The sequence below is a fragment of the Corvus moneduloides genome, chromosome 3 (genome assembly GCF_009650955.1).
Source record: "Corvus moneduloides isolate bCorMon1 chromosome 3, bCorMon1.pri, whole genome shotgun sequence".
NCBI classification, from domain to species: domain Eukaryota; kingdom Metazoa; phylum Chordata; class Aves; order Passeriformes; family Corvidae; genus Corvus; species Corvus moneduloides.
The window spans coordinates 76,930,267-76,949,197 of NC_045478.1; the positions used below are offsets into that span (position 1 = coordinate 76,930,267).

The 18,931-nt window shown below is 51.8% G+C and overlaps 1 protein-coding gene across 2 annotated transcripts; it reads left to right on the plus strand.

Moving 5' to 3' along the window:
• Positions 1 to 1,476: 1,476 nt before the first annotated feature.
• IRF2BP2 (interferon regulatory factor 2 binding protein 2) lies at positions 1,477 to 6,453 on the plus strand. 2 transcript variants are annotated; one of them, XR_004238802.1, is made up of 3 exons: positions 1,478 to 2,816; positions 3,078 to 3,987; positions 6,089 to 6,453. XR_004238802.1 is itself a non-coding variant. In XM_032102287.1 (2 exons), the coding sequence occupies exons 1-2, from the start codon at positions 1,790 to 1,792 to the stop codon at positions 3,797 to 3,799; spliced, it is 1,749 nt and encodes a 582-aa protein (XP_031958178.1). In that variant the 5' UTR covers positions 1,477 to 1,789; the 3' UTR covers positions 3,800 to 6,453. The 2 variants fall into 2 exon arrangements, 1 of the variants encoding a protein (XP_031958178.1); XM_032102287.1 differs by having other exon boundaries at positions 1,477 to 2,816; positions 3,078 to 6,453.
• Positions 6,454 to 18,931: the final 12,478 nt, after the last annotated feature.

The window sequence follows — 18,931 nt, forward strand, 5'->3', positions numbered from 1 at the left end:
CGGCGCTGCAGCCAGCTCCAGGAGGAGAAGGATGCCGGGGTAGGGGGAAGCAAGGGACCCCCCCGCAGCCCCGGGGCGCACGGGCGGCCGCGACACCCAGTCCCCGGCCCCGGGCGAGAGGGGAGCGGCTCTGCCCCCGGTGCCCGCCTGACGACCCCGGCAGCCCGGCCGAGCAAGAGCAGCGAAGCGACGGCGCTGGTGGCGGGGCCAGCCCCGCAGCGCCGTCGGGCGGCCCCCAGCCGCGGGGAGCCACCTCCCGGCGGCGGCGACGGACGTCAGAGCTTCCCCAGCCCCGGCCGGCCCCCGCCTCCCGCCTTCCTTCCCTCCCTCCCCCGTAACCTACATAACGCCGTGGGAAGGGCGGCTCGAGCACGGCTGTCGAGGGGAGCAGCCTTCGCCGTTTTCACCCTGCACGGGCAAAGGCGTGCAGCCGACCGTACGTGCCGGGATGCGCCCGGTGAGGGGTTGCTTCACCTCCCGTGGCACATGAGGAGAGCGAACACCCTCTTTTGCTCCCTCCCTTGCCCCCACCTCGTGTTTCAGTGAGGATGCAGGTGGCGGATAAACGATTCACAGCGTGGAAGGGGGTCGGGGAAACAGGTTTTTCTTTTTTGGGAACGAGACGGCTTTTGCTTAGTCTGTGTGAATTTCACTAATCTGCATGAGAGAACTGCTGGTTTGTGGTTTAAAATGACAGGAAATCTAGAACGTCCTATTTCCTGTGCACAATGACAACAGTTAAGAAAAAAAAAAAGCTGGGTAATCGTTGTATTTATTTCTAATGGTGCCTCCTGCTCGGGCGGGGAGAACAAAGCCGGGCACTGCTCGGCGGGGCGCCAGCCCCTGCCCGGAGGTAGCGATGACCGGCCCGGCGGGGGGGACCCCGCAGCTGCGGGGCGCGCCCGGAGCGCCGCCCGTGCCCAAGGTCACAGGGCGAGCGGGGCGGGGGACAGGAGGGGGGACACCGAGCCCCGCACTGCGGGAGACGCCCCATGCCCCGCTGCGCCCACGGGTGGGAGGTTTCAGCAAAGCCCCTCGGCGTGGAGGGAAATAGTAATACACCCAACAATCATAAAAATAACATCAGAAAAGAAGGAGGGAGCTGCAGCGCGCCCCCGCCCCTCACCTTGTCCCTCTCCGCTCCCACAGCCCTCCCCTGGGGCGAGACGGGGCGGGGGCGCGGCGGCCCCCCGGCGGCAGGAGGAACCCCCGGTGCCGCTGGCGGTGCCGGTGGCGGGGGCGCGGGCAGGGGCCGAGGCTGGGATCGCGGCGGCGGCGGGGCGGGGGCGCCCATCGCGCAGGCGCGGCCGGCACTGTCGAAGAATCGAGGCGGCGGCGCGCAGAGGCGGCGGTGGCGGCTGGAGCCCGGCACGGCACGGCGCCGCCGCCAGCCCCGGCCCCGGCCCCCGTGGCAGTCCCCGCCCCGCCCGCCCCGCCGCCCCGCGCCGCCCCGTAGTAGCCAGAGAGCGGGGGAGCCGTGCGGGCGGCAGCGGCCGCAGCCCTGCGCCAGCCGCGCGGCGGAGATGCGCGTCCCCGCCGCCCTGTGAGCGCCGCCGGCGGAGACGGCGAGGGGAGCGGCGTTCCCCGCAGCGGCTCTGCCTGCCGGGGCGCCCGTCGCGCCCCGTTCCAGCGCACGGAAGAGGAAGGCGAGGGGGAGGGGGCCCGGCGGACGGTCCCGCTGCGGCCGCGGCTCCCGAGCCTGCCCGTCGGGACTCCGGTGACGAGGGGCGGAGGAAGCAGCGGCCGGAGCCGGAGCGGGGGGCGCTCGCCGCTGCCCCGGGGCCGGGACATGTCGTCGGCGGCGGTGGCGGCTGCTTCTCGCAGGCAGTCGTGCTACCTGTGCGATCTGCCCCGCATGCCCTGGGCCATGATCTGGGACTTCACCGAGCCCGTCTGCCGGGGCTGCGTCAACTACGAGGGCGCGGACCGCGTGGAGTTCGTCATCGACACGGCGCGGCAGCTGAAGCGGGCGCACGGCTGCTTTCCCGAGGGCCGGGCCCCGCCACCGCCCCACGCCAAGCAGCCTCCGCTCTCTGCCAAGGAGCTCCTGGCGCAGCAGCAGCAGCTCGGCCACCCCTCGGCGGCGGAGGCGGCGGCGCGGCCCCCGCCGCAGCCCCTGGAGCGCTACTCGCTGGCGGCCGAGCGGCCGCCGCCCCGCCTGGGCGCCGAGTACGGCGGCGGCCGGCAGGTCAACGGGATCCTGGTGCCCAACGGCTTCCCCAAGCCCGAGGAGCCGCCAGAGCTGAACCGGCAGAGCCCGAACCCGCGGCGGACGCACGCCGTGCCGCCCACCCTGGTGCCGCTGGTGAACGGCGCCGGGCTCCCCGCCGCCATCGGCGGTCTGGGCAGCCGCGCCGCCGCCGCGGCCGCCGCCTCGCTGGCCGCCATCTCCGCCGCGCCCGCCCCCATGGCCGTGCCCGTGCCCCAGCAGCCGGCGGCGGCGGCGCAGGCGGCGGGGCAGGCGGCGGGGCAGCCTGGCGAGCTGGGGCACAAGCGCCCCGGCTCTGTCTCCTCCTCCTCCTCGGGTGGTGGCGGCGGCGCGGCGGGGGAGCACGACACTGGCGCCAAGGAGAAGCGGGGCTCTGCCGAGAGCCTGCCGGCGGCGGCGGCGGAGCTGGCCGCGGAGGGCAAGGGCCGGCCGGGCGCCGAGCAGGAGTGGCTAGCCAAGCCCAAGACAGTGCGGGACACGCTGCTGGCCCTGCACCAGCACGGGGGCCACGCCGTGCCCCCCTTCGACAGCAAATTCAAGAAAGAGCCGGGCATGGCGGGCGGCAGGCTGCTGGGCTACGAGACCAACGGCTCCGTTGCCAAGCCAGGTGAGGAGCCGGGGACCGGGGGTGGCCGGCAGGGGAGGGGAAGGGAGGGGAGGGGAGGACGGGGCCGGAGGGGGGGCTCTCCAGGGGTGCGGGGCGGGGGATGCCGGGCGGGTTTGGGCGTGCGGGGCGGCGGCCCGGCGGCTTGGGTGGCCGGGTGCCCGGGGGGTGGCCGAGGCCACCCGTTTCCGCGGTTGCTCGGTGATGCATTGTGACTGCGCTGCCTTCTTACCCTCCTCCTTCCCCCCACCTCTGCCTCTACAGGGGCCCGGGCCGCCCGGAAGAGGAAGCCTTCCCCGGAGCCGGAGGGCGAGGCTGGACCCCCGAAGATCAACGGGGAGGTGCAGCCCTGGCTGCCCACCTCGTCGGAAGGGATGAAGCTGCCGCTGACGGCCACCCCCTTCATGTCGCCCCCGCCGCCCACCGCCTCGCCCCACTCCAACCGGACCACGCCGCCCGAGGCGGCACAGAACGGCCAGTCCCCCATGGCTGCCCTCATTCTGGTGGCGGACAATGCCGGGGGCAACCACGCCTCCAAAGACGCCAACCAGGTCCACTCCACCACGCGGAGGAACAGCAGCAGCCCCCCCTCGCCCTCCGCCATGAACCAAAGAAGGCTGGGCCCCGGCAGGGAGGTGCCGGGCCAGGGGGCCAGCGCGGCGGCGGCGGGCGGGCTGGAGCCCGTCCACCCCGCCAGCCTGCCGGACTCGTCCCTCGCCGCCAGCGTCCCTTTGTGTTGTACCCTCTGCCACGAGCGCCTGGAAGACACCCACTTCGTGCAGTGCCCCTCCGTCCCCTCCCACAAGTTCTGCTTCCCCTGCTCCCGGCAGAGCATCAAGCAGCAGGGAGCCAGCGGGGAGGTGTATTGCCCCAGCGGGGAGAAGTGTCCCCTGGTCGGCTCCAACGTCCCCTGGGCCTTCATGCAAGGGGAGATCGCCACCATCCTGGCCGGAGATGTGAAAGTGAAAAAGGAGAGGGACTCGTGACTCGCCTGCGCTCGCCGCCCGACGTCACCTTGAACTCGAACTGCTCGAATTCTGTATATATCTATAAATATATATATATAAATATATATATATCTCCAAGACAAGGGAAATGTAGACTTCATAAACATGGCTGTATAATTTTGATTTTTTTGAATACATTGTGTTTCTATATTTTTTGAAGACAAAAGGTATGTACTTATTATAAAGGCATTTCTTCTAATTCTTCTCCTTTTTTTCTGTTTTGTGTTTTCTTTTTTTCTCTTTTGTTATAGCAACTATTTGTTGTGCTTCCCTGGTGACAGTTACTGTTCAATGTAGGCTGTGACTTGCGCTGCTTTTTTTAGAGAGCACTTGGCAAACCAGAAATGCTTCTAGCTGTATTTGTATGCACTTGTTTCTTCTGTTTTTTCTTTCTTTTCTTTTTTTTTTTTTTTAATGCCAAATACACTTTCTGACATTGTAAAGATTGCCTTACTGTCTGTGATTCCTTATTCCTGGCCCCTGTCCTGTAGAGCTGGTTGCATGCAGGCTTGGTCTGAGGCGGTTGGGGAGAAGAGTGGCTAGCCAAGGCAGGCATGCCTTTTGCCATCCCGCTGGCCAGGTGAGCTTAGGGAGCAGGAGGGCTTTCTCCCAGAAGCATGTGGCTCGGGTTGCGATGGAAGATCCTCCAGATCCAGTTCCAATGTTTCTCAAGGGAAGTTGCCACCAGAGTAGGATGTGGAGAGGTGTCCAAGAGGCGCTGTTGAGTTAGGGATTTCTGGGTTTGTTTGTTTTTGGTTTGGTGTTTTGGTTTTTTTTTTAAGGCAAAGTTGGCCGCAGTTCTCGTGATCAGTTGTAAGATTACAAAACTGCATTTATTCACCAATTGCATACCAGGACGTGGAATTTTGATAACGAACTTAGTTAAATGATTGGCAAAGGTGCCAGTGTAGCACTGTCATTTCTGAAGGTCTTCAGTGTCACTTGTGGGGCTTTTGTGTCTTTGGACAAAGCTGGGGATGTGGGGAAGAGACTTTTTAATTTTACTTTAATTTTCAGATAGTGCGTATGGATTTTGATTTTGCTTATCAGTCACCTCTAGTGCTGTTGCTATTGTTACTATCGCTGACCCGGTATTTCCAAGTAGTGGCAGGTACGATGTGGTACAGTGACAGCAGTGACTGAGGCACTGCCAAATTGCCCGCGGGCATATCAGTGACAGCCCAAATGTGGGTGGAGGAAACCTGTAATTTCCTTACTACGTATGCTTGAAACAAACCTACTGCTATTCTTTGAAAATGAAAATATAAACTGGTTGAAATGAAAGCAATTCGGGCTGCACATAATGGCCCTGGCCCTGCCTTTTAAGCTACTTTGGAGAACTCTTTTGTAGAGCCACTTCTTTTGATCACAATTCTGCATCACCAAGCAGACTTCTCAAATCAATAAATCATTGGTTACTAGAAATAGTTCAAGTCTTATAGTGATGTTTTTGTGCTGTTTGTAGTTCATTGGCAACACTGCAGCTGTATGAGCCCTTCTGTCGAGGTGTTTATAACTCGCTAATATGCGGTTCTTTCTGAGCAAAAGGGTGGCAAGGTCGTCCCTTCCCAGGGACCAGCTAATAAACACTTTCAGTATCGGAAGAGGAGGAGGAAAAATCTGTTCAGCCAACTATAAAATGGAAGAATTTTGGGTGCTTTTTAGTCAACTGTTCTTATTGTGATAATGTTCAAACTGCAATTTAGTGCAGAGTAGTATTTTTCTTTTTTTTTGAAGACTACTTTTTTTAAAGAAAAAGAAATGGTCATTATTAGTATTTGAAGATCAGAACTGCACATGCACAGTAATTTTCTATGAAGTGTTTAATGAGCACACCCACTACATTGTGTTCCATATTACAGGTCAATGTAATATTAGGTAAGACTTGCATGATAAACAAATTCATTGAGTCAATATTACGCTTTAAAACTTATAGTCAAGATTGGTGTCTTATGTAAACACATTTAGCCAATTTGAAGAAAACGCACATTATATATATATACCTATATATATCTATATATAAAAAAATGCCAACTGTAAAGGATTCTTTGGAACCACTATGATCTGTGTAAATGTGTATTTAGGCACTTTATTAAAAAAAATGGAATTTGAGCTGATAGATGGTAACAAGTTCTTCAAAGTTGCTTGGCATAATACCTTACATGGGATGAGGTTCGTGTTTTTGATTAAGGTGGTATCCCTATGCTTAAAAAAGAAGCAAAACTGAATTCCAAAGCCTAAAAAAGCCCCCCCCTTTTGTGTCATCAGGTGTCCCAGCTGTGAGCGTGCCGAGGGTGAGACCTGCTCCTGACAAAGTACACCCTTGTTATGGGGCCGAGGGACATTGGTGTGACTCGGCGGAGAGGCCTGTAAGGAAGCACACCTTCCTCCTCCTCCTGCCAGCCGCCTGCTCCTGCAGCTCTGTGACTCCTGGAGAGGATGGAAACTCCCCAGCCGGCGATGCCAGGCAGTGGCCCAGAAACAACATAGATGGAAAAGAAATGGCACATGGTGGCTATGCTCACTCAGCTGACTTTCAGCCCCCAGCCAAGTCTAATCTCCACCATAAAACTTCAGAACTGCAAAAGAAAAACAAACAAACAAACAAAAAAAAAAAAGAAAAAAAGAAAAAAATAATTGAGGGTGTTCATACATAGCTCATTTTTCTCACATTGAATGTTGCTTTTTCCTTTTGGTTGCTTTGCTCAATTACAATAACGCTCCAGTGGATTCTCCCTTTATTGCTACTTCCTGGGCTACAAGCTTTTTTCCTTTTTTTTTTCTTATTATTTTGAAGTGCTTTAGCTGCAACAGTGCTACTGTTAATATTCCTTTTTAAACTTTTTAAAAGGTGATACTGTAACTTGTGTAGTATTAAAAGTGTTTTAATGAAGAATGTGTGATTATTATATTTTTTTCCAACCCTCTTCCATGCCTTTTTTTTTCAAAGATACTTTTTCCTGGCAGTTCAACTGCATGGTGCTTTTGTTGACAGCTGCTGAACTACCCTGCTGCCAGTTTGGCATTTTATGGGATTTTTTTGGTTTTTTTTTTACTTCTGACACTAAGCATAAGGAAACTAGGAACTTTAAATATTTACTCAATTTTTTATATGTAAAAAAAGAGAAAACTTGGAAAAGCTGTAGTTGCCCAAGTACAGTATTTTTTTTTTTTTTAATACTGTCCTGACATTTATTTGTAAACAGACAGCAGTGTGGGACAAGAAGGGATGCGTGGAGCTGGTGGGTGCTGCCCTGTGCCTGCGTCCCAGGGGGTGGGAAAGGTGCCACACAAGGGAGGCTTTGACCGCCTTTGCAGTGGCCTCAGAAAACCTGGTATGTTTGGGAGCTCTCTTTTTAGACGTGCTGTAAACCAGGCCATGGCAACCGCGTGTTTTTATGAACTAGCACTTAGGCAAAGGGTATAAATATATTTGAGAGTGCTCTCTAGTGGCTTGTTCTGTCAACAGAGCCCCTGGATCCTTTCCTTCTGCACCCGGTCCAAGCCCTGCTTGCCTGTCCGTCCAGCTGGCAGGGCGGTGGCTCTCGGTGGGACGGGATGGGACGCTGCTCTGGGGACACCTGGCCACCCGCCCGCCTGCAGTGGGGCACCTGCCCTGCCGGTTGCACCCGCTCCATGAGTCTAACTTGCCCCCAAAGTAGCGTGGGACACACCGTGTGCTGTGCAGGGTGCTGGGGTGCAGCTGCAGCGCCCACACCAACACAGCCTCTCCGCAGGAGGGAGGAGAAAACACTGGACTGTGTGAAAATTAATAGCACCAGGTTGGCTGAGCTACTTGGAGCCCTGACTCTACTGCTTCACCCTACAGGGCTATGTCCAGTCATTAGGCTTGAAAAGGCTCAGCCCTCAGCATTTCATGTTTCTCCACCTTGAGCATCTGCATTTAGGTAGCTGCAGCTGCATCTTTTGAAAAATAATTGAAAAAAACCCAAACCCAACCACCACCTTTCCTCAAGTGGACTTTTGTCTCTACAGATGCCATAGTCCAGCTCAGTATAAACTACCTTCAGTATATGCTCCCGTAATGAGACAAACATAAAAAGAGAAAGAAAGAAAAAGAAAGAAAGAAAGAAAGAAAGAAAGAAAAAAAAGAAAAGAAAGAAAGAAAAAGAAAGAAAGAAGAAAGAAAGAAAGGAAGGAAGGAAAAAAAGAAAGACTTAGAAAAACTGAAAAAGAATTTTTTTTTCCCCTATTAAAACAGAAGATGGGCTTGGACAGTGTATGGGTGCATTTCCTGCAGTAGGTGCATTGCAGCCAGTGACCCTTGCCACTTGCCAGGCATGGCCATGGAACAGCCCAGCTGCCTTGCCCTGATCCCATGTAGGCCACCAGTATTCCTGAGTCATCCTCCTTTCCCTGCCCTTTGTTCCCAGGAGCAGATGCCTTTCCTCTGCCAGGGCCCAAGGTCAGACAGTGCTTGAAGCAGATGAATGGAGTGCCTGCTTATCCACTTCATCACCTGGAGCTGCTGCACTGCTCCAGACGTAACTCTTTCACTGCCTCCAGACAGCCTCTGGAGCATGCCGTGGGCTTTGAGCATTAAGTGTGGGGTTCAAATTCTAATCATGGAACTCCCTGAAAGGCCGAACTCTCCCTCCTGGGAAAGAAGACACACATCTCCCATAGAAAGCTCCCAAGTGCATGTTAGTGCCCATATGGCTGTCTTGTTGGCTGGCATAGGTACACTGAAGATGGGGTGACAGCTCTGCAGGTATTCTTAGACATACTTCACCTAACTTTGCTTTTCTTTCTGCCACTCCAGAGCTGGTTTTGTAGAGACTGGAATAGAAGAGTACATGCTAAACCCCGAAGTGTTGCATCAAGTTGAAACCCCCTACAAAACAAACTTACAGAGAAACCAGAAGGTGCTTCATAGAAGCTTCTCACTGTACTAGGTGTTTCTTCATCTCATCACCTCTGACTCAGCAAGCACCACAAGAAACATCCCTGCCCATTAGCTCCCATCGCCAGCAGCACTGGGGCAGATGTGAGAACCTGCTCTGCCTGGCACAGGATCTGGCCATGTCCCCATCTCGGGGTCCTTTTGTTTGCCCCCCAGCCTGCTGCCTCCTGCCCTGGTGGTCCCTAGCTGTGGGGTGCTCCCCTCCCATCCTTAGGTGCCCTGTCCAGGGCTGTGGGATGTCCTTCCAGGTGGGGGGCTGTGGCTTCCCTGAGAAATAAATCCTGGGGAGCCTCCAATTTGGAGGCACCTTGGAGGTGTTCAAGGCCAGGTTAGATGGGGTTCTGAGCAACCTGATCTAGTGGAACGTGTCCCCGCCCATGGCAGGGGGGTTGGAACTGGATGATCTTCAAGGTCCCCTTTCAACCCAAACCATTCTATGAGTCTATGATTTTCAGCTGCTGCCTCTGGGAACGAGTGCATTCACTCTTCACTGCAAGAATGCCAAGTCTGCATTGTCTTTTACCCTGTTTCACTATAAACCACTTCTTTCCCCCACCCTCTGCCAGCCCAGAGAAGTCTCATGCTGTTTTGTTTTTTTCTTTTTGGCAACCCTTTAAAAACAAACAGGAGATAAGTACACAGAGATGAAATGGGTTGTTGGTTCACTAGGTTGCTTCCTTGCAGTGGCAACAAGTCCAGCTGTTCCCACACTGCTGGGCAGGAGTGTCAGGCTGCTGGTGGGGAAGTGTGCACGTGATGGGCTTCAGGAGTGCCCCAGATGCAATGGGGGCCTCACCCTGCCACCCACTCAGCCAGGGGCACAAGAAAGCAACTGAACCTTTCCCTTCTTCCTCACATGGTTTTGGGGTTTTTCTTCTTCTTTTTGCATCTTTATGAGCTGAAGGAGGCCTGATTTTTTTGGAGAGGGGGGCAGTTTGCATAGATACCCTTAATTTTTTTCAACCATAAATCCATGCGTTCTCCAACCATTTTCTAATCCTTTTTTATAGGTGTGTCATATTCTCCAACTGTATGTAGAAAGGGACTTACAGATATTAGACAACAACTGCGTAACAGATGAGGCATTTAATTTTGTCCAGACTACTTACAAGTATTTTTTTTCCCCATCCACCTTATTCAGGTGCTGCTAAGCACTAAGAACAAATAATTTTCTCTTTTAAGATGTATCACCCCTCAGCTGATAGTTAGAAAACTCTAAAATCAGGGTACTGATGAAAGACTTCAATGCAAGCACAGGAAGGTGATGCTGAACATCACATTTCTTTCACTTCACAAAAATTGGGAAATAAATCAGCTTCTGCACACTGACTCATGCCTTTGCAGCTCCTACTTCAGGAATTGCAGGGAAGTCAAATCAGCATAAGGACCACTTTTTCCATCACTCTTTCATAACTATTCATGCTGTAATAATTTAAAAATTCCAAATACTAAGTTCCCTGTGATTTTGTGGTGGTGATTAAATAGGGTTCTAGCCTTCTTCCCCATGAGAATACAATTAGGGCAACCTCCCCTACAGAAATTACAGAGGGAAGGTGTTATTTTCGTTGCTGAAAGTACCATACTGTCTTTATGAACTCTGGGCAACACAACACGTCATGCACTAATGGCAGTAGGTATGGGCTTCCCTGCACCTGGAAAGAAGGGGGCTGGATGGGCCCAGCTGGGGCTTTAACTTGCTCTAATTAGTTCAAAAATTATGCTTAGACATCCATTCTGGTTTTCTTGGAGGAAACAAACCATGATAAACATAATGAAGCAACAATTTTTAGATGTGCTTTTTAATTAGTATTTTGATGTTTAGTTTCATACTGAGAGCTGTTGCATTTGTGTAAGCCCTCTGCTTTGCTTTGGAGAGACAAATAACCTGTGCCCTTAACTGAATCAACTCCTTTATGCCCCCAATTAATATTTTTATAATCCAAATTTTATCTTACCAGTTCTGCCTCTTTGGGTTACGGTTGCTCTTTGTCCAGACCTCTTTGTCTGACTGCGTTAAAATTAACTCATGAAGGTGGATGACTGATTGCAGCTCCTCTTCTTTCCTGCACAATTTGGACATTTCCTGAAATCCGCCTCTTAATGGGGAGACTCTCCAGCTAGTAAGACTTTCTGGGAATGGTGGTACACTCTAGCTGGTTAGCCATTTGGCCTCTGGCCACCTCTCAGGGAGAGCTCACAGCAAGGGCTCTGGGGGTTTTGTGTGGTCCTGGCACTAGTGGAAGGTGTGGACCAGCCATGCTGCTTCCCGGTTATCTTCCGAGCAGGAACATTTTGAACTGCAGGAGCAGCATGTGTTTCTTCATCCTGTGTCACAAAAATTTCCTGACATTTAGTGTTTTGGGGTGGATCCCTTCCTTTTCTGTGAAGAGTGCCAATTTCAGTGCTGCTTTTGATGGATAACAGTCCATGAAGCACTGGAGCAACACCAATAAATGTGGCCTGTGTAGGAAAGCTTCCGGGTTCCTTTTTTAGCTGCTCCTTGGCTGCAGAAGGACAGGAGTACCAGCCCTGCCAGCCTGCCTTTTTCCCTTCCCGTGCTGCTGGCAGCACCTTCCTTGGGAGAGAGCCTTGAGAGGTGCCTGGAGGGGAAGGGGTGTTCGAGAGGGCTGGGTTTCAGCAGTACTGACCTTTCTCACTGTGTGCAGTCTCAGGGCTCGTTTAAGCTCCCTCCAAGCAGCTCCAAAGAGGTGCTTGGCACAGCCCATTTTGTCCTGATTGTGATGGTGCATTCACCCCTGTTCCTCTGGACCACTTTGGGATCTAAGGAATTTCTATCAGGCCTTGGGCTCTCTGTATAAGGAGTCGGCCAATGAAGCATCTCTTGACTGTACCAGGAAGTCTTGCATGGCCAAGGTGGTGTAAAGAGCAGGAATAATCAGTCATCCCCTGACAGCCTTGGAATTTTCCTTACCTGAATTGTAGCCTGAGTGGAATGCTATCATTATTATTGGACTTTAGAAAATTCCAGTAATTACTGACCCAGACTGTGTCCAGGATGGAAATTTCTGGATTACTAAGGCCAGTCATCTCATGACCCTATGAACAGTGGTCCCCTGTAAGGACCCTTGAGCTCTCCTGAACTACAGCAGGCTGCCACCAGTATATCCCTGAGTGGGACACCTTTTGGAGCTCACAGACTGTCAAGTTTGCCAGGTTCTGAGGACCATCAAGGAAAGCTGACAACAGGGTCTGGGCTGATACCCTCCACTCCTTGAGGCTCAACCCTTGCCTGTTGACAAATGCCAAGGTACTTGAAGTGAGTGTTTCACTGAACTTGCAGTAAATAGAAAGGATAGTTCTTCACTGTCATCTTCTTGAAAAGGGACAAAATGAAGAAGGAACATCTTGCAATCCTCAAGTCCAGTGAAGTACTCACCAGGGTGAGGCTGGTGATGGCAGTCCAAATTTGATTCCTCTTGCTTAGCTGATACATGGCATACTCCTTCAGGTGCCCTTCCTCCCATCACTGCTCAGTACCCACAAGTCATGGTTACCATGTCATGGTACCCACAAGTGTATCAGTGAGGGTCCAAATTGCTGGGAGCTATTGTACAGTCAGGCAAGAGTGGTTTAAGGAAATGGTAAGCAATACTTGTGAAACAGTTGGTGTCATCTGGGCTTCATTTGCTTTTAAAATGGGGTTAAGAAAGGCAAAATAAGATGACTTTCCTCACTGAGCAAAAAGCAAAGCTCATCTTTTAGGGACTGAATTGCTGACCCTTAGTTAGTTTAAAACACAAAACAGAAAAAGCGATGTTTTTCTTTTGGAATCTGTTCTTCTAATTCTAAACTGGATTCCATCCTGCCAACAGCTCTGTCCTTGACTTCAGCAGCTCCATGGGAGCATTCCTATGAGTAAAGTTTCACCAGAAATGTGAGAAAAAACAGGGCTTAAATGTAAATTATGAGTTACAACACAGATAGAATTGCTTTAATTATTTATAAGAAATCGTTCCCTTATAAATAGGTTTTTCGGTTAAAAGTATTGCTAGCATTACCTTGTTACTTATCCATAATTAATTAAATCATTGCAAATTTCTATGTTATTATCATTACCATAAACTATAAATAATTCAGAAGAAATGTGGGTTCTTTCAAGGTAGTTTGTATGTTCAGATAAGGCAGAAGAGCAATCTGGACCTGAGCAGAGCAAAGCTGCTCCATCCTCGACTTTTTCACAACTACATCTTCAGAAAAACTGGGAAGGAAAGGGACAGGGGGTGGCCAGTGAGTGAAATACAATGCTGGGTCCTGTCCTCAGCACTGCAGGGCTTTTGTCTCCATGCTGGGCATGTTCTGGCTGCTTTTCGGAATAATCAGAAGGAAGTGCAGAATTGATGGAGTGAAGGACTTTATCCACTGGTCTGCCTTTGCTCCACAGCATTTTTTTCCCTTCAAGTAAAGGCAAAAGTGTTTTTGTTGTCACTGCAAGTTTAATTTGCCTTTTGAAAAACAAGCAAGAAATGTTGAAAAGTTCACACTTAAACTAACTTTAGAAATGTTTTTCAAGTTAATTTACCTGGGAAATACAATCCTTGTTCACGAATAACAAGATGAAAACTTCCAAGCAGAATCTCACTAGTATTTTAAGACTTTGCTCATTGGTACTGGCATCTCACTGTTTTATAATAATTATGCAGGGCTGGGAGAATTTCTTGAAGCCATTTCTTACTGGTGCTGTCTCCTTAGCAGTGTCCTAATGGGGAAGGGTTTTTTGAGTCCTGGGATGCAAACCATGTTAGGATCAGGCGTGGGGGTGGCTGGACACCAGCCCACCGAAGAGGTGGTGAAGGCAGGAACTGGGGCAAGCATAACTGGGTCAGGCATATGGAAGTTATGATAGAGTCAGAATTGCTTCAAAGTTAAGGAAAAGAATAAGCTGGGGAACTGATCTGAAGTAGTGAGCTTCATTTGAATCACTGGATATGCTCTCCAAGAGGTTTTTTTTCTGCTGGCATGTCTGTGCTGCATGTGTGCACTGGCATCTCAGGAAGCCACGGGGAAATCACCTGGGAGTAAGGCTGACCACCATGTCATAGCTGGCTGGAGTGGAGCTGTGCTGGATGAAGGAGTCCTGTGGTTGGCCTTAATCTCATTTCCCTACTGGGGGGAGGTGGGGAAGCACCAAGTGGCTGTGCAGGGCCAAGGCAGTGCATTTTGGCATGCACCGGGCAGGGGAGAATTGCAAGGGGGTAGCACCATCAGGAGGCACCACGAGGTGCCTGGAAAAGAGAGAGGAGAGCTGAGTGATGTCCTGCATGCAGAGAGGTGAGCAACATCCCTGCACCCACAGCAGCACAGGCTCCTGCCGGACCTCCCTTCCTCCATCACTCAAAGTTAATGGAGGAAAAGATGGAGCTGATGACCTGAGAGGAAAGAGCACATGGATTGGAACCTGTCATACACCCTGTGTTGTAGGAGGTGGTTCTGGTGCCCCTGCATTGGCTTGGCCACAGGATACATGCAGCTGTATGCCACACACCTGGCACACAGCTGTCTGACTTTCCTTTGGCTGTCCCCCCAGCACACAGGTTTCTTACAGATACATATTTAATGGAGCTACCCGAGGTTATTGCCAGGAGAGGGAGGTTTTTCGGATGTGATCCTCTGCAGCAGGCAGTTGGATGCTGGTGACAGCTCCTCTTCTATGCTCTTCCCGATGCTCAGCCAGAGCTGGGTTCACTCTCCATTCCCAGAGCACTATTAAACATAGCCACACCATGGGACAGCTGGTCCCTCTTCAACACCTGCGGGATAAGCAGCAGCTCACCAGGCCGCACACTGGTCTTCTTTCCCCCAAGCTGGAGTTGCCGTACCTGTACAGCAGCACAGCAGAGATGGGGACCTGGCCTTGGTGAGTTAGGAAGAGCTCTGTTCAGAAGTGCAGAAGGAAGCAGGGGGCCTCCTGATGAAAGAGCACGGTCTGGTTTCTTCGTCTGGCAGACGGCAACAAAATGATGTTGTTCTTGTTCTGGAGAGTTCCCCAACCATGTAGAGAGTGGCACAGGGGAAGGAGCTGCAACATGATGCCTCTCCAACTGAGTGCAGCCTGGAGAGTAAAGCTTATAGTAGCAGCTGGGGCCATTAACTCTCTAATCTCCCCCTTTTCATTACAACGGAGTCGCTGAGCTTCGTGTTACACCACTTGCCTGTGGCAGTATCCTGAAGAGATGAGACTCCACTGAGATTAAAGAAAGGGAAATTATTTGTTTGAAAATTAGTGGTTCAGACATACAGAATTTTGTGCAGAAGCACATCACTGCCCACTGCAATGGGCACAGGAGACCTGCTGTGAAACCCAGCGCTCCTATGGACACGGCATGCTGGGGCTGCCTGCCTTCTCCCTGCTCCAGCTTACCCTGGGGGAGGCAAACTCTGCCTCTGACTTTCTGGTATAGCCATGACCTGTGCTGGATCAGGCTTTTTTGGCTGCTGGGTGCTATCAAGTTGTCCAGATAGCTGCTTGCTGCTGCGAGGCTGCCTTGTAGTGGGGCAGAGACTGCAGACCCAGGGGCAGGGGGTTTCCCCTGCTGCAGTGCCCCAGCTCACAGGGCAGCTGGTGGGCAGCCAGGGCTGCAGTCAGCTCTGATCCTTCGCTCTTTTTTCTTTGCTACAAAAAGGGATGCTCTTCATCTTGCAGGCAAGGTGCCTGCTGGTGTGTGCGGCCCTGTTTCCCACATGTCCTCTTTTCAGCTCAAAAGGGTTTAGTTGCTGCCTTGTGATGTCCCAGCCTTGCCACAACCCCATGCATGGCCCATGAGCCAGCCACAATTATCCCAGCCTGAGCAAACCTCCAAAGGTGGGACTTACCTACCCTCCTTGTTGTGCTTATGCTACTGCTCGTGGAACTGGCAGGTCAGAGGCAGCCTGGTGCAGTGTGTGCATGAGCAGTGGCACAAGAGAAGTGATGCCAAAGTGAGGCCAGGCAGGGAAAAACTGCCAGTCTAAGCAGCAGTGTGAGGTAGGGCTGGTTTCAGCAAAACCTCCCTGGGTTTCTTCTTCCATCACCATCCCATCATCACAGAGAATCTGTTGCAGGGGTGTGGACTCAGCACGTCCCTTTCCTGCTGGAGTTCAGAGGGGGTCCTCAGCAGAGACAGTTTGCTTTCCCTTCGCCCTCCTTTTGTGTGATCTTCCATCCAATTTTTTTGCCTTTTAAAGCAGATGGGAAAAACTGGGTTTAGAGGTCAATAACCCAGCTATGTCCGTACAGAGGCTGGTCAGTGAGGGGGGTGGAAATGGTCTCTCCCCCAGCCCTAGGGAGCCCCGGTTCCCCTCTGGGAATGGCATCGCAGGCAGGAATAAGCAAACGAGAAGAAATTGCCCTGACTTAGCAGGAGGTCATGCAGAAAGATCCATGCTGGCAGACGAGACAGTGTGCTAAAGATAACTGTTTGACAAACTATATTTACTCTCCCTTTCTGGGAGGACTTACAGAGGATTTGGAGCATTGTGCTAATATAAGCCATCCAGTGCCTGAGGTGGAGGAAGCGCCTACTCCAGGCTTCTTTGCGCTTGTGTCTTTACAAGCCTTGAGAGGGGACACTGCTGAAAATAGCCTTGTCTCCTAATTGTATTCTTGGGAATGCTAATCAGCAGGCTTGTTCTTCCCACCAGCAGCAACTGGGCAGCAATACTGTGTGATCAAATGCAGCTGCTTCCCTCCCCACCACCACCATTTCTCTTGCCAGCAGCACTAGTTGTCCCTGCCCATGTTCCTTGCTAACCGGCACGGAAGGTGACCCATTTTGGAGGCTCAGAGCCAGGGAAAAGCCCATTGTCCATGTTTTCTGGGTGTTCTGGGAAACCTCCAGACTGTAGCTGGCTCTCTGCCTCCCAGAACTCCCCACCTAAACAAAGGCAATGGGGGGTAGTGCCGGACAAAGGGACAAAAGAGAGAATCCTTCTAAACAGTCATGACTATTCAGCTGATACTCAGTAAGCTTTCCATCACACAGGAAAAGAGGCACTTGAGATTTTGAGTATGCAGTAACCATGACAAATACAGAAGTACAAAAACAGCTCTAGGCAGCTAGAAAGAACAATACCGAACAAACAAATTAGCCATCTGTACCATCTCCAGCTCCTGAAAGTAAACATAAACACAGACCCACACTGAAAAGGACTGTACTAATAATAAACCAATTAGCTCCATCAGCCCTTGGGAGGCGGCAGGGGGTGAGGGGCAGGTACCATAGGAGCAGCTTTCTCCCTGCCCCCCTTCAGGTTGGGTTTCTGGGCACACGAAAAACTCTTCTAAGGGTTGGGGAGTGAGATCAGATCACCAGGGTGCTCCCACTGTGAGTGACAGCGGGAGTGACACCATGGAAAATCTTCACCCTGGGGGGAGGGGAAGAGAATGTCCAGCATTCATATTTCAGAGACTTCCTTTCCCAAGCCCCGGCCAGTGAGGGTCTTGTGATCCTTCCTTTCTCTTCTTCAGGCGCAGCAGGGTGTTGGGAAGTTTATAAATACAAGCAACTGTTTGCTCTAATCCAGCTCTGACCATAGGGATAAGTGGTGCACCAGGCTCCTCTTTCCTTACTCCCAATTTATCCCTGATTGACTTGCCCAACCTGTGGCCACCATTCATAATGCTCAGCTTTCTTACTGATGTCTCCTTATATGCCAAACACCCACAGAGAGTTGCCTTAAAAAAAAATCATCCTCTTGAGATGCAGAGGCACCAGAGTGGTGCAGGGTGGGTGGGGGCAACAGTGCAGCCCTTTTGGGAGCTTTATTCCTCTCTGTTCTGCACGGTGGGTGTGTTATTCCAGAGAAAAGTGAAGACTAATGGGATTTGGAATAAACTACCTCTGTGTTGTGGGAACCTGAACTCCTCCACAGTTTGAAGACCAAGACATTTGCCCTGTAAAGCGTATCTGTCATGTTGCCAAGAAAGGGTGCCAGACTCTCAGTGCTGCAAACCAGAGCTGTGCTCCTCACAGCCACCTCAGAGGTCAGTGTGCAGTGCTGCATCCCACCAGCTGGGAAAGGACAGTGATAGGACATGTCTCCATGGACACTTCTCAAGGGTCTGCTGACCACCTTTTGAGTCCCCTAGGCTGTCCCCAGCTCCTGTGACAGGTGCAAGGGCTGTGTGTGAACTGCTTTGCTCACCTCAGGGGGTATGAAGATGAGAAGCTATGTGAGGCATGCTTGCAAAGTCACATTGCCATCTCATTGCTGGTGAACTCTGCAGGCACGAAGGAATTTGCTGTTACTGTAAAGTTCTGCACTAGCCGTGCTGTGCTTAATCACATCTCTTTGGGGAGGGCACAAGTGAGTGAAACTTGAGTTGGGGGGACAGATTAGGAGAGCAATGCAGACTGGAGGAGAAAACAAACACACCCATGAAAGGGTGGCCTAAAATCTGTCACTGTCAGAGAAAGAGCAACAGCCGCATCTGTCTAATAGCACATACCATTGGGGTAGGAACTCTTTACTGGTGCATGACCTTCAAGTCATTGCCAGGAATAGATTGTGGCTCAGATTTCAACCCTAAGTAAAGCATCATCTCCTGTCATGATTTGGACGCTGAGGCATTTCAGTTTCCAGAAACAAACAAAGCTCACAGGAGGCAGCCCAATGGTCCTGGCTGCTGCAGAGCCCAGCATGGCAGCACCTCCGGAAACAGCCGGGCTCTGCACTTTGGGCATGATTCAGGGCAAAGGGACTCGATGGGCTTCATTCCCCCTGCCGTTGCCTTTGTACATTGCTCCTGTGCATTGTCTTGCCCTCACTGAAGCTGATAATTTCTCCTAGCATGTAAGAAAAAAATCTTTTCAGTTCGTTCAAAGGACTGAGTATTTTGAACAGTGTAATTTGATTGTTGTCCCAGGCTCTTGCTGCTGGTGTCCATACCAGAGCTGTGTTTCTTTCCAAAGATCCCGAAACCCAACAGCTGAAGGGAAGCACAATTTTGGAAGGGAGAAAGGCTTCCCTTCAATTTAGCAGAGATGCTTGATGGGTCCCAGGGGCCAAACAGCCTTCTGTTTTCCATGGCAGCTGTTACCTACAAACCAAATTAATCAAGTCTCCCGCTTTGACACCCTCTAACCTGTTTTATGATGGTGGCTGAGAAACATGGAATGCTTTGCACTAAATGGAAACAGCAGCCCAGTGAGTGGAGAGCAGTGTCGGAGGTGAGGGGACACAAGCCTCCT

Coding starts and splice junctions, on each gene's coding strand:
- IRF2BP2 (XM_032102287.1), top strand. CDS start 1,790: ATGTCGTCGGCGGCGGTGGCGGCTGCTTCTCGCAGGCAGTCGTGCTAC. Junction 2,817..3,077: donor CGGCTCCGTTGCCAAGCCAG/GTGAGGAGCCGG, acceptor CTGCCTCTACAG/GGGCCCGGGCCGCCCGGAAG.